The 15,888-nt window shown below is 34.6% G+C and overlaps 1 protein-coding gene across 5 annotated transcripts in view; it reads left to right on the plus strand.

The window, feature by feature from the left end:
- The window catches only part of PPFIA2 (PTPRF interacting protein alpha 2), a gene marked incomplete at both ends in the record, with an annotated part of 338,647 nt that overhangs the window by 222,245 nt on the left and 100,514 nt on the right, over positions 1–15,888 (plus strand). For 4 of the 5 annotated variants that reach the window (XM_082308355.1, XM_082308356.1, XM_082308357.1 and 1 more), the window contains one exon: positions 6,369–6,443. The exons of the other annotated variant lie outside the window; for it this stretch is intronic. In XM_082308355.1, coding sequence (XP_082164481.1) covers positions 6,369–6,443 — 75 coding nt within the window. The remainder of the gene's footprint in view (positions 1–6,368; positions 6,444–15,888) is intronic. 5 annotated transcript variants of the gene reach the window in all.

The raw sequence follows: 15,888 nt of genomic DNA on the forward strand, positions 1-15,888 counted from the left end.
GTAGTAAGAGTATGCTGTTATTTTTACCCCATTATCCATATGAGATCCTAGCAGTGCCAAACAACAGCCTTCATAGTCTGTTCTTGCACAGCTGTATTTTGTGAGAATTTTCGCTTTAGAGCATGGGGATAATGAAAGAGTTAATTTAGTTTATGAATATTTACTATTTTATGTGTATCTCAAAGAAATCTCATTGTGTCTCCTTGGGTGAGTTGTATCATAGCAAATTAAATTGATACTGCACTAATTGTATTATTTAGAAATTTAATTTGACAGGAGCTATACATATTTTCAAACATCTTTATGTATCTAATTATGCTGAAATTTTTAGAAATCTGAGCACACGGGACATGGGGAGTTCTGCTACCAATTCTAGATTTTCTTCATGTTTAAAGTTAAAGTCAGTGATTGTTTTGTCTAAGTGTAAGGTTAGGTTATGTCCCACAAACAATGAGCATTGTTAAAAAAATTGAAAGTTTTAAACACTAGAGGTTAGGACTGATTATGACTGGGACCAATGTGAAATTCTGACTTAACATTTCTAATAGCCTTTGCTATTGCATAAGTGACTTGAAATTTGTAGCAGTATTCATAGGAAACTTCTCTTCAGTTAATCACCGCTCACCTTCTTAATGCTTCAGATCTCAAAGACTTCTCTTACTGCTCCTAAGTAGCTGGTATCTTTCTTTGTTTTATTTCATGCAATGAAAAGTTGTAGAAATAATGTAAGACAGCACTATGAAATATTTTGTGATATTATATATGAATATACATGGAATAGTTTATAATACAGCAAATGAAGACGAGATTTACTAGACATCATTAGAGTTGAATAGAAAATAGAAGCTCAGATTAACTTCATGGTTAGAATAGGCATTGAGTACAGAGTAGGTCAGGAAGTACATATTCCTTATATGCAATTCAGGAAGAACAAAAACTAGAAAACTGATTGCTTTTTTTATACCATTTTATAGCTATAATTGACTTCTAATATCTGTCTGAATATGTTTATTTTCCTGCAGATGTTTTTCCTATTTTGCCTTAAACTTTGGGTTCAACATTTAAAATGTGCATTTGGAAAGAAGAAGCTGTTTGAAGCAACTTCTTCTCCAAACCCAATTTTTGTCGATTTTTTAAGAAATGTGTCCAGTTGATCTTCACAGAGGAAAGCAACTACCAGGTGTTATAGACCTAGCTAGGATTCAAAAAACACTTGTTCCCTTAAGATCAATTCACAGCAGAAAAGTATACCTAATATTCTTGCAAATAAAAACAACCTATTCATGTCAACATTATCACTATCTTTTTATTCATTAGCAGGTAGCTAGGAGAGCTTTTATACAATAGACTGTTCATGAAAAAAAAAGTGATTCAATTCTAGCATGTGCAAGTGTTTTTTAAAAGCTCTTTGTGGGCTGCATATCTGGAGAGAAAGAAGAAAGAACTTGACAGCAAGGAAAAAAGTGGGAAGCTGTTGCTAGGAGACGGAGAAAGATGGGTGATATTTTGCACCGACAGCAGTGCTAACATGGCATTGACTATGTTATATTTCAAGATAATGTGGTTGCATTTAAAAGCCAGAGGAATACCCAGTCATCTGGGCACATGTTGGATACACCCTCTAAGATGGAGAGAGCAACCCTTTTCTGCTGCGTCCGTGGCACTGTAATGGGAAACTGTCCTTTAAAAATGCATATTATAGCATATTCTGATAGATCGGGTGATATCTGATTAATCTTACTCTGTGAAACGTTATTTAGTAAAGCTTTATCTAGTGCACAAGAAAATAGAAATACATTGAAGGACCACATGAAATTTAAGTAGTATGTTATTTCTGAAGTTATAAATACAATCTCACTAAGATGATGCTTACTTCTGTGAACTATATTTGCTCACTTACTGTCTTTGACTTCTAGAAAAGAGAAAACAATGTAATATTCTAATCATTAATTTGGATTCATCATGTGGAAAAAACCCAAATTATCAGATAAAACCAGTTTGCATTTGTTCTTGCTCCTTTATCTCTAACAAGATAGTGACCAGGAACAACAGCCTTTCCTGGACCTCTCAGAAATGAGTCTGGTTCTGTTTGTTTTGTTTGCTGTAACATAAATTTGAAGAAGGAATCCAACACACAATTCTTCGCAATACATTTGTATATGGCTCTTCAGAGGCTTTGGCTGTTGCCCTCTGTTTAGATTTGAAGGTTATTCAATATGAACTTACAAACTTCAGGAAAACATTAATACAATTACTAACTGGTGAATATTGCTCAGAGTAAAATCTTTTTCAAAATATGTGTATACTGCATACGTTAGTATGGCATTTGTAGCCTGTATTCTTTCCTGAAACCTGAAAACTTTATTCAGCTTTTGTGTTCTTCCTCAAGTTTATTTTGAAATTAGTTGAAGACTGAGAAAGAAATTTAAAGTGAGAAATAAAGTTACAGTTTCTGGGCTGGAAACCAGAGCAGATTTCTCCTTCAGATCAGATTCTCCTTCAGATCAGATTCAGATGTAGCACTTTTCCTCTTTTTCACTGATGATAGAATCAAAGATTTCCCTCAACTTTAACGGCTGCTATGTATGTGGTTGAACATGAAGAATTAGTTGCAACATTTCCATTGTCACCATGGCAAATGTGAATCTGAATTAGTTGTTCACTGGTCAGATGAAAGGAAAAAAGAAGTCTTCTGTGCCGAGGCAGAGTTGCTTTCAGTTCCCTTAGCAACTCTTATATTCAGAGAACAAATAAGGGCCATCAGACTGCAATTTTGGTTAGGTCATTATAAAAAAGGCCGTGCATTAACTGGGTACATACAAGGGAGGGAAGGCAAGGCAAGGCAAGGCAAACGGTTTCCAACTGTCGCTCTGTGTCACACTGGTACTGTTCCATGTTATTACTGACAATGGGACAAGAATGGAAAAAGTTGGATTTTAATATAATAGCTTGATATTCAGAATAAAGACATTAATTCTCTACCTCTTTTTTCTGATGTACCATGTAAAAAATGTGTCTCCTAAATTTTCTTCAAAACAAATGCCTATTATTTTCAGGAAGTGGTGTTTTCAGGCTTTAAAATGTCCATAGGATTCAGTTCTACAGTACCACAGTGTATAAAGGTTAAGGATAATTTTTCTGATTCCAGCTCCTTGTGGAGCTGTGACCTCCTCAGTAATGTGGCCTAGTTGGTTTGCAAATTCTAACACCATTCAAAGTGAATGCCAGTGTTAGACATCTTATAACATATTTCTAAAACATGCATTCTGATTTATAAAACACTTAGGCTTGAATACATGGAGGTTTCAGGAAACCTATGAAAATTTAAAGTAAAATTACCAACTCATTGCATTTCATTTCAGCTATTGACAACTACTGTCTTGTGAATTTTCTCTCAATCATCTTGTCCCTCAGCAGTGCTTACAGCCAAGAGGACTGAAGCCAGGAAGATGACTGTCATTTTTCTATGTATTTTTTTCATCTGGGTTGAGCTTTCCATTAAGAAATTGTTGTGTGTCAGCTGCCACTGTATTTAGAGAGATTGAAATCTGGTCTCTTGAGACAGGACTACACCCCTCACTGGTAGGACATGGACTTTAATAGTGAAGAACTAGTGAAAGACAGAAATGGTAGTGGGAAGAGAAGCAGGATACAGAAAGGGAGTTTTGGGATCCACAGAGGAATCGGGAACCTCTGGGAAGGCAGAGAGCATGGAGTAGGGAGAGAAGAGAGATGCAAGTGCCAGATAGTGAACTCATACTGCCTTGGACTTTTTGTCCATCTGGATAGGGAAGCAGGTCATGAAGCAGCCCTTGGAAGTTGGTAGAACTGGTGAAATAATGCTGTTTTTCAAGCAGAATATGATTTTAAAAATAGGAAAAAGGAAAGGTGAATGAATTAAGAAATACTTTTTCAGCTATTTAAACAATTACAGTTTGTCAAATACAGCCAGAATAATTGATGCATTATACATTTGATGTGAAGTATTTTTATGAAAAATACAATTAAATGGAAATTATGAATAAATTATAAATTTAAAACGTAATATTTCAAACTAATTTTACATATTTTAAGTATGTTAGAATTGAATACTAAAAAATTTATATAAGATGCCTATGATGATAGCTTATGTACTACCATAAATCTGAAGCTTTATGAGCATGTTTTGCAGAAATTATGTAGCTCATTTTGGAAAGCAAGCTTTATGACTAAAGGGTTTTACATACATCTTTGATGAAAAATAGTACAAAAATTTAATACATAGGAAAAACATTTTGAGTTCCGTTGCATATTCTCCCTGCATTCCGTCGTTCTAGTGTAAGAAAACACTTGAAACAGTCATGAAAATTTTTGGTAATTTTCACTCTTATCACTGCCACTCAGAGGTGGCTCAGTCACTGCTACTTCAAGATGGCTTAAACTTCATTTGCATCAGGTGAGGAACAGGCAGAGTCAGTTACTGCAGCTCAGCTATTTATTACGTAGTCATACCCTGTAGGAAATGCCCATTTAAGATACAATATGCAACTTTGGGAACATTACCAGTTGATTTTTTTCAGTCTTACAGTGCTGAAGGAATAGAGGGAAATTAATAAATCAGAAATTGGACTATAAAATTGAGGATTCTTTCTAGTCTTGGGGATTTCTTATACCTTAAAACTCTTCAGCTCACTTTTCTTTTGCTCCTTTGAGCACCTCTGACTCATGATTTCTGTTCTGTTAAGGCTAGCAACATTGTTTAGTGTATAGTAAAACTATAGTTACCTGAGAGCATTCAAATAATTTATGTGAATACATAAAATATATTTTCAAATTTTGTATCTTTTAACCGAGCTGAAATATGTGAAGAGGACCAAAAACTCAAAGTACTGCATAAGCAACTAGATTTGCATTTGTTAGAAAGGTTGAATAGTTTTATTTTTCAGTGTTCATTTCCTGAATATGTATTTGATCTTTAGATTTAGTTAGTTCTAAAATTTAATTGGGACAAAATTAGTGTACATGCTATGTTACAGTTTTCTTAACAGGTAATTTTCATCTATTAAAGTCTAAGCCAAGCTTGGCATGTACTGAGTCTATTTGCAAAATTTTGCTTCTATCAGTAGTAGTGGAAAATAAACTATGTGAGAAAAGGTAATATTTATTAGACTAAAAGGTATCACTGGAAAAAGTATGAAAGCATTAGGGCATACACATCCTTTTCAGGGGTCTCCTGTATTTGTCAAGGGTCTGAAAACAATTGTACATACATGAAAATGTACAATGTTTCATTGTACATTAAAGACTGATTTTTGTTTTGCTTTGTTTTCCAGCTGCACCTGTTGGTCTAGTAGAATATGCTAACTTTCCCTACAGACATTGCTAATAGCCTTAAACGTTCATGGATCATCATCTGTAACAGCATTATCGCAGTGTAGCTGGAATGGGGATAGAAATATATCCTGAGTGTTGGCTGATTAGCCAGGTTGTAAAGTAATTTAATGTGAGGTGACTAAAGAAGTTGTGTGGATTAGGAGAGCAGCTGCCATAGGCTGCCTTCATAGTCAGCAGAGAGAGAGTCACCTACACACAGCACTGAAGATCACTTTGATCATATTGGGAGACTGGTACCTGCATTGCTAGCTGAGGTTGTCAATCGCTACATGAGCTGATGTTGAGCCACAGCACTCAAACAACAGTAAATATATCTTCAGAAGACATTAAATTAATATTCTTTAATATTAATTAATATTGAATAATAAATACAATAGTAATAATAGTAATACTTTAGTAGATCATAAACATCCTTAGAACAAAACAGGTCATCTATGCAACTGGTACAAACACAGCAGTCTTTTCTGCTTATGAGAGTATATCTTGTTTATGACTTTTTGCAAAACCCAAACAAACTGCATGATGATATCAAAAATCTTTAATATGTGTGCCTGAAGGCAATGCTGCAAGTTATTTTTTCAATGAATTTGTTGCATTCAATTAATATGAACAGATTAGTTATCTTCCATGGAGTGGACTTAAAACATTTGCAGATGGTTTTTTCCTTACCCTTTGTAAAAGATGCTTGTGAAAAACGTTTTCTTTTTATGCCTAATGTGGTTTTAGAATATTTGCATTTTCTGTGTATTCCATAAAATTACAGGCAAACTGTGGAAAAGCAGTATGGCCTTTGAAGTTTGACACCTATTTTCATGGGTTAAGTCTTCCTGTAGTTAGGTTTAAATGTTTACTACACAGTGTGTCTCAAGAAAAGATGCAACACACGTGCCTGCAAACAGACTGGCATGGCATACGGTAGTGCATATGGCAGATTATATAATCTTTAAAGACTGACAGAAATTACGTTACTGCACATATTTTGATTTTTCTTCTAGGTAAGGGAACGACTGAGGGTTTCTTTAGAAAGAGTCTCTGCACTGGAAGAAGAACTAGCTGCTGCTAACCAGGAGGTAAAATAAAACACTTTCTCCCCTTTTGAGGTTCAATTTCTTTAATACTCTATCCCATGTGTTCCCTGTCACTTTTCTTAAAACTGTCAGAAAAAAAAAAAAGATAAATTACATTCGAGTAAGCTGCTCAGTGAGACTTGTTTAAGGTGGTTGTAAGATTAATACAACCTTCTGTTTACTGATTTATTCACTTCTTCTGTTCCCTTGTGAGCAAACCAAAATCCAAGAGCTAATGACAGATTCCCAAATTTCTTGTTGGACATGAAAAAGGAGTGAACCAAAGAATATGTCAAATACTATAAAAAATGTAATAACCTGAATTTCCATTTTACTATAAAATTAAGTAAAACACGCACATATATATATACACACATTATATAAATGTTAACACTGATGGAGAAAGGATTATGGACGACCTTGAAATTTAGGTTTAACTCTTCCCTTTTAATTGCAGTGTATCATGGTGAACTGTGGTGCCATATAACTATTTGAACTTGGATAAGAGCTTTTTTCCCTGTATGGTAGTTTGCAGACTGGTCTCTTTTGTTTGAAAGGGTGAACAGCAACACATAATTGTATTGCACACACAACTGTACACACGTACAGAAAGGAATTTTGCACCCCAGAGAGATGATTCTGAGGCCAGAAAATATGAGTAATGGAGTCTGCTGGTGCCTTTACCATCCCCATGCCCATGCCCATCCCCATCCCCATCTCAATCTCCACCAGACATGTTCTTCTCACACTGTTAAAAATAAGTCAGACAAGCAATAGAATTGTATTAAAGCTAGTTTGGTTTATGTCCATTTACTGGTGTCATTTTACTCAGTCTTAAGGCAGAAACTGAAAACAGCCACAGACAAACTTAAAGTACTACCAAATAATTCTGGAAAAATGGAATACCTGTAATTCAGAATAATGTGTGATAATGTAAAATAGAGACTCCTAAAGTATTTTTTTCCAATATTAAGCTAGAAAAAGTTACTTTCTTAAAGTAACTTCTTAAAAATAGGATCTGCAATTAAGTTATTAGTACTTCCTTTGTATAAACTATGAATTAGATATTTTGAATCATCCCTTTCTTCTCTGAAGTAACTGCACTTTATCTGTGCAAAAGTAAAATCTCTCTTTTATTCTTCCATTTCATAATGTCAAGAATACTTGTGTTCAAATGATTCAGTTACACTATGTTGCATAATCTGTTATTTGCATTAGTGTTTATTAAACAGAAAGCAGTCCTTTTGGTCACTCAAGATGAGATGCATCCCACTCCTCTAATTCCTCCCACTCATGATCCAGTTATATCCAAGTTCACTTCACTGGGCGTGGGACCAGGTCTTTAGAGCGTCACCTTGTTATTTGGAGTTTTAAAAAAAAATAGTGAAACTTGTGTTGACAGTAAGGAGTAAAAACATACACAATGAAATGAAATTGAAATAGCCTTTCGTAGCCTTTCTTGCCCCAAATCCATAGAAATTTATACAAACTTTGTGTCTATGTGATACTAAAAGCATTTAAAAGGACATTTAATCAGCCAAGCATAACATGACCATTAACACAATCTGAATACTGTTAATCCAATTTCTTATGAGCAACTGTGAAAGCTGAAAAATGGAAATTCAATTAAATAATAATGAAGAAAAGAGCTAGATGGGAAGAGATTTGGAAGCGGATGAGTGGATTATTTTCAAACAGTTAATGCATTTGAACAAGAGTTCAGATAATATTCACACAATTAGTTATTTAAATGAGACAAAATTAATTAGACAATAGCAATATATAAGCCTGTTTTTATACTAGGTTCCACAGTGAACGCACAGGCAATAAAGAGCTTTAAAAATTTATTGTACTATATATGAAAATAAATGGACCAAGTTTCCAAGGGAATTGAATGTATGTTTTTCAGTAATTTCTGTATTCCTGTCACTCAGTATCTGTTCTCCCAAGAGAATTCATATTTTCTTTCATATCCATTTTCTCATACTGATTGTAAGAGTGTACTACATATTTAGGACTATATCTATATGACAGTAAATTGGTCCCCTGATTAAACGAGTATATGATTAGGTATATAACAAGTATCAGATTCAGGGATAAAAAACAGTAGAAATGTGTATGTTAAGGTAGCACCTTTCTCTGAAAGCTTATGATTGTGGCTCTGACACAGAGCAACAATGAGAAACTGCAGACACTCATGAGTGCTTACTGGAAATATCCTTATATAAAAGGGAAAAAATATTGAGAGAGAGACTATAGCTTTCCATCATTAGATGGTAAATAAGCTCTCATTTAACAGTCTTTGTAGCATATTACATACATACCAAAGGGAGTGAAAACATCTGGAACTCTGGCAAAGCTGATTTCAGCTCTAGTTGCCAACACCATCTCACAAAGCACTTCGTATTTGATAGGGAGTAGTAACACACATTGACTTTAAACTGCAAGGACAATTGAGATGGACAGTTGGACCCATTGGGGAAACTTAGCTTGTGTAGTTAGTATTTATATGTAATCTTATACCAGGGTAATAGAGAAGGACTTTGGTTTGCGGTTCCAATAGTGACTAGTGATATGGCATAAGTCACTGTTGTTGGTTCAGTTGAACTTTTCAGAAACAAGAATGTCTGCCAAATGGTTCATTGCTGTTTTGATTCTGCGAAGGCAATAGTTTCTATTAAAAAGTGAATATGTAGTTTATCTCCTTTTCACATAAATGCTGCATAGACATTATTTTGATTTTATGTAATATTTTTAAATATGCTAGCAATTTGTAATATTTTTAAAAAGTCAATTATCTCTATAAATTGCAATATAAAATATACATCAAATTATCAAGGGAATTCTTATGTTTACTACAGGTTTAACAACAATGTTATAGGAGTAGAATTAACCAAATCAGTTACATTAACTATTCTTCTGCATACGAAGTCTTGGTTTTAAATTGTGTCAAGCTGGAGGATACTTACAGGGTACATCAGCTCCTTATTAAAACCTGTTTACAAACAATAAACATTACACTGTATCTTACAGAGCACGGGATTCAGCTCAGAATTAGGACTCTTGAATTTGGGTGTCTACATGTGAGCCAGATGTCTGAAATTCAACTGTAGTCTGTGGAGCTCTAGTAAATCCGGTCTGCCAGCTAACCTGGTGGTTAATCTGCCAAGGCTGCCAAATACAGCACAAAATTGACAGGAGAGCCGTGTCTGTCTGGAGCTAGAGATGGGGAAGGAATACCCCTTGTCACTACGATGACACCAAATGCCTATGTTAGGCAACTGACTCTCACAAGCAGCTCATAGGTAGACACCTAATGCATAGACAGCTAAATTTAGGTGTCGTACTCCTGACAAGCAGCAGAAGCTCTCTGAATCAAGCAGTGGGCTTCTAGATATGGCGGAGATACAAAATGGGCATATATTATACCTAAAGAGTAGATTGAAAATTCTTTAAATATGTTTTACATATTTTTATATATTTTATCAAAAAGTTATTTGACTATATATTTTATTTTGCTGCAATGGATTAGGGGCAGTAGAAGGGACCTTTAAACATAGCAGCAATCTGTATTCCTGTTAGAGACTTTTCGTGCAGACTGCAGCAAGATAACTGTCTACAGTAATTAAATTCCATAATCATCCTTATAGTATTTGCTTTATATCACCAGTTATCACACGATGTACCCAAAATTATCACGCTTTTTTCTTTTCTGCTTATTCTGGAAGCCATTATTTGTTCACAACTGGAAGATGTTGTTCTATTCATTGTGTCTGTTGTAGCTAAGATGTATAGTAGATATTGTTAACAATGTTCTGAAAAATTTACCTCCCATTTTTAGTTACAATTACTGTAAAACATAGCTACATTTGCTTACTCCTCAGTTGCTTTTAAAATGATGCTGGGTTTCATCTGGTTCCACATAATCCATGGTCTCTCCAAATAGTTTTGTCACTGAAGGTTATAATTTGCAGCTAGCAATTAGATGAGCTGCAAGTGGTACATCCAATGCCAAAGCTCAGTGGTACAACAGTGTCTGTCTATGAACATTTTGAAGGCAAATGTGATGTTTTTCAGTGAGTATATGAACATTTTCAAATTACAACAAGGTTCTGCTAACCAGCTTCCTTTTTACACACTAATTGGAGAAGATTGAGTCTCATTTGCAAGGGAAGTGGGATGCGAATTTTCCTTCCTGGTTTTGTCATTTATGATCTTCATGGAAATGAACTTTAATATTGAAATTACTAACAAGATAACCGCTTTTGTTCCACAGCTTTTGAGATCCTCTTACTAGCGTTATGAGTGTGAGTCTTTGTTAAAAGTATGCTAAACTACAGCATGTGCAAACAACACACTAAGATATTTCATTAGTGCCATATATCACCAGGAACTTAAGCTCTAGTGGCTTCCACAAGGCAGGGACACATAGATGATAGACTGGTGGTACCATGTCCCGTAGTGATTCTTTTAAATCCATTTCTGCTGCAGTGTGCAGTGTTAAATGACAGCTGTTGTGATCTCCATTTACAGATTTCACTGTTTCCCTTAACTCTTAACAAATAGTTTCCCAAAAAATGACCTTTAGAGCTTTTTCCCAAGGCTTGTATGTAAAACTAAGCTTTATACATAGTTAATACTATACTGTGAAACAGTAATTCTTTAAATAGCTGCACTTACATTGCACATGAATTTTCTCCTGCCCTTCTTAAACATTTACCAGCCCTTGTAAAATCTTCCTGTGTTAATAAGAATCGTATGATAAGTGGCTTTACAAAACCTTTCTTTGTTTCTGGTTAATATGTTGGCTTCTGGTTAATATGTTGGCTTTTCCATCTTTCCTCATTAGTAGAAAATGTGGCATGAAAAATACAGCTTTAATTACATTTATTATCTCAAAGATATACTTTAGGAACCCAGAAAACACTGGGACTGTGTATAATATGAAATTAGAGAAATGACTGGTTTGAGTTTATATATCACTGTGCTACCATACGCTTTCTTCAGCATTTGTTGAAAATGCCAATGCTGTTTGCAAATGCCAAACATGATATTGCTTCTGTCAATTGACACATAGATTATATTTAAAACACTCAGGCTTCCTTTTAAAACCTCATTGTTACAATTTCTACTTACTTCTACAGAATTTTACTCAACCTTTGAGGATAAATTTAACTCCTGGAGTTATCAGAGAGATTGCAGGTGATTTGGGCCATAGATCTCCGCTTCATACAACTGCATGCATTCTCTTATTTGGGCAGTGGGTTTCTTCCTGACAGTGGGTTTCTTTATTCATTAGAGTGCCCTAATGCTGTTTTTTATAGCATTCGTGAAAGCATTCATAAATTATTTACATCACTGAAGAGAAAGGATGATTTATGATTTATGAAAACTTGTGGATGTGGTGCTTAGGGACATGGTTTAGAGGTAGACCAGGCAGTTAGGTTAATAGGTTGGACTCAATGATCTCGGAGGTCCTTTCCAACCTTAACGATTCTATGATTCTATGATTCTTTATATTCCATACCAGAAACACCAGAAAAACGTAGCCACTTATTCACCAAAGAACTTTGAAATACCATGTTAATTGCCTAATTTTTGCTATGCAGAGCTAGTCAAGAAACTAGTAAAAAATGCAAATACTTTTAACAGTGGAGAACAGTTTTGACTCTGACCATGAGGGATGCTGCAGACATGACTGTAGTACCATTACTGCTAATGAAATATTCTATAATATTTAATACATACATATTTTAAAGTGAAACCTCAACTAACTATGGTGTGTTCTTTTTACCCATGGTTGCATGTGAAAACATATTTTTATCCCCAGTTGTTTCAGGTCCTATTAGTGTAAGGCACTTTTGTTATAGGATTTCCTTGGTTGCCTTAGCCTTTGTGTGTAATACAATGCAAAGTGATTTTTGGAGTAGAAGTGTTGTTAAAGGAATAGTTTGCTGAGAAAAATAGCACGTTCATTTCTTGAATGTATAATATACACAGAATTTCATCAATCCGAAATTCAGAAATGATGGATATCAAATCTCTGGATGAAACTGGGTGAAATTCAGTGACTTTTTTTCTGAAGAGGGCCAGGCTAGATGGCTTATACGTATAAGCCCTAGCAACTGGGGCCCCCAGTTGTGTTCCTCACTGACTTCAGGTAACAAGACACCATCTTGATTAGCGAGCACATAAGAAGAATCTAAAACTTTTGACTGAAAGACACCGCATAACTTTCTTTTTTTTTTTTTTTCTCAAGCATATAAAAAGCTGCAAACAATTCATAAGGACAGAAAATCTTTTATTTGAGAATTAGGTAATCACACAACTAAAAACTATATGCACTGTATGCATAAGTGACTTTAAGTATAATTTTTTGCAAAAAATCTGAAACAGCCTTCATCTATAGTACCTCATTTTACCATACTTTCTCAGAATGGTTTAACTGAAAGTTATTGCTTTGTAAACTCTCAACTACTTTTTTTTTTTTTTTTTTTTTTAAGCTATAAATTTACACAGGTCTAACTTTGGAGAGACCTCCTTTGTGGGCTGAACTTTAGTTTTAAATGTCTATATAATTGTGCCAAATTATATCTTTTCTGCAAAGATGCACGTAATTAAAAATATCTTGGTTTGAAATGTAACCTTTATGTGCTATATGTAATTGCTTTTCATTCTGCCTTTAACCTTAGCCATCCAGTTTAAATGTTAACTCTGCAGAAAGTTATTGTTGCCCTTAAGTTTTAAATGCAGTAATGAAGCAAAACGATGATTATTTTTGTAGATGTTTCTCATACTCTGTGTTCCACAGCATTAATTTCTGTCTCTACACATTTGAATTAGGATATGTGGCATGGCAGCTGAAGAGGTTGAAAATTACTACATCAACACTACATCCTTCATTGTCTTATTTTTTTACAAAGTCAAAAAGAAATAAGCACAAGCAATAATCAGTTAAGTTGCTATAGCTATTTCATTTTATGTCCTTAACTAATTCTGATCTAAGTTCTGAGGGAAAAAACCACTAAAATTCTTTGTAGATATTAAGGGCAGCAGAGCTTATCTTTGCATTTCCATCAAAAGCATTTTTCAGTAAATTCAGGGCAGAATAGGTCTAAAATTCAATGCGTTTTTCAGATAGTCAGTTAAGAACATTAATATCTATTGACATATTTGAGACAACATCACTATTCCACTTGCAAAAGTGGCTTCTCAGTATAATTTCCATAAATATGTATTACAGAGAAAAATTTTCCAAACAATTTTGAGTACAGAAAACCCATGTATTTTCTACAGTGACAGCAGATGATGATTTTGCATGTATTTTAGTATTGATACACAAAATTCTTGATAAAAAATGCTTGTAGATTTAATTTCTCCTTTTATAACTTTCCTTAGTCACTTAGGCCTATTTATGTGTTGGCCACAGTGCACTGTTGGCAACCCAGTAATATATGCTAAATAGGCTCAGCAACTTTGGTCTTCACTGAAACGATTTTGCAGAGCAGAATTTTGTAGCTGCCCAAATGTCTTAGGGTATTTTCAAAAGAGATCGTGAAATGCTGTGTTCTCTTACCCTTCCATTTAGCATGTAGCCAACTGGAACAGATCCTAAAATACTGATGTCATGTTCAAATTTTGCATTAATTTTTCATTTAGTTTGAATGTCTCCTATGTATTCTTGAGAAGAAACTGATTTGTAAGAAAGACTGTGATTAACAGAAAGGATGAGTAGTCTGTGCTCATGTGTTCATGGAGAGTTTCTTGAGGAAAAATGCAGCTGAAGGGAGAGGCTTTTTATTCCTTCACTTATCCAGTGTGTTTAATAGTTGTTCTAATAAAATCTTTGATATCGAGTGCTTGGTAACTTGTATATATTACTGTTTTCAATATCATGTCACAAAGACAATTTTTACTTTCTATTTTTATTCTCCAAATATTCTAAAATCCTAAATATGGATGGATTAGGGTGCTTCAGGATGTTACTGCTGTTAAGGAGTCATATTCTTCCACTGAAATGATAGATTCAGCTTACCAAGGATCTCCATTGCAATTTTGATGTTTTTCTTAGAACCTTGTGTTGTGGCTAATACTTCTTCATTTTACTTGTGAAATTTGTAATGGGATTTGTTATGTAAAGATTTGTGACTAGAGCGAATCCCACTGTTACAGATTTATCATTGAAGAGTAGAGTTTAGTTTTACTCAGATCATTCATGAAACAGCCTGAGATCTATTGCACCTCTCAATTTTCTGCTATGGCACATCCCTATGTATCAATAAGCATACATACATTGCTCTTAAACTGCTATAAGCTGTTAATTGCACTTTCTGAAGAAAAGTTTAAGTTTTGTAAGATAATGCTTAAAGGAGCAGTGCCTCTGTGCCCTCTAGGCCTTGCAGTGTTCTCTTACCCATTGCTTCATATTAGAAAAGTTTTGAATAATGCTTCTTTATATCACTCCTTAAACATCATTCCTGTCACCTTCATTACTGATTATTGTTAAGCAAGTGATGACAAATTTTTAGTCTTTCACATTTTTTCTTTTTTCCAACTCTTTGGTCCAAATAATTAAAGTATCTAGTATCTAGGAAATCTGTGACAAATATTCATTCTATTCTTTGGTTTAAATGTTATATTCTCATTTTTATATCTGTGGCCTAAGTTTTCAGACTTTTGCCTTTGGGGTGAAACTGTATTTCTATTTGCATAAAAAAATGTGGCCTAATCTTAATTACAACTTAGAGTGCTGCAGAAATATAAATATTTACTGGTATATTTAGTAGTAATATATTCCATCTTCACATTTATATCGGAGTGCTTTTATTGCACATTTTTGCTATGATTGTTATTGCATTACTACACTCCCAACAGAGCTCCAGTAAAGGACCAGGACACCATTTTGTTGTAAAAAAAATACTAAAACCCGGTTCCTGCTCCAGAGCATTTATAGTATAAATTTGCCTTGTAGTGTCCGTTGCTCATACAGCTGTGGAACAGAAGGCGTAACTGTAAAGCCAAGGTAGCACTGTGACCTGTGCAATACATGTGGCAGATGTCAGTGTTTTTAGTATCATAGGAGCTCTGTGAACATCACTCACAAGGCTCAGGCTAATATGGTCCTTTTTGAATATTCTTGGTCCTAAAAGCATCAAGGTTAGTTTAACTGGGGTGACTGGTTTACTGTTCCTACAGCAGAAAAAGTGGGATGCAATCTGATAGAATTCATGGGTGTGATGATCGACTTTGTAAGTATTGATAGATGAACTTGGCTAAATTTTATAACTTGATTTTTGACAGCTGGTGGCTGTAATGGCATCTGCTCAGGTGCACAGTCTGCCAGACAATTGTTGTCCTGGTACACCGCATAAATCCTGGTATGCTGCATGAATCCTAGCGTGCTCACCTCATCGTAACTCCATGCTTGGGAGTTAAATACTGAGTACGT

Source organism: Platalea leucorodia (genome assembly GCF_965183815.1).
Source record: "Platalea leucorodia genome assembly, chromosome: 4".
NCBI classification, from domain to species: domain Eukaryota; kingdom Metazoa; phylum Chordata; class Aves; order Pelecaniformes; family Threskiornithidae; genus Platalea; species Platalea leucorodia.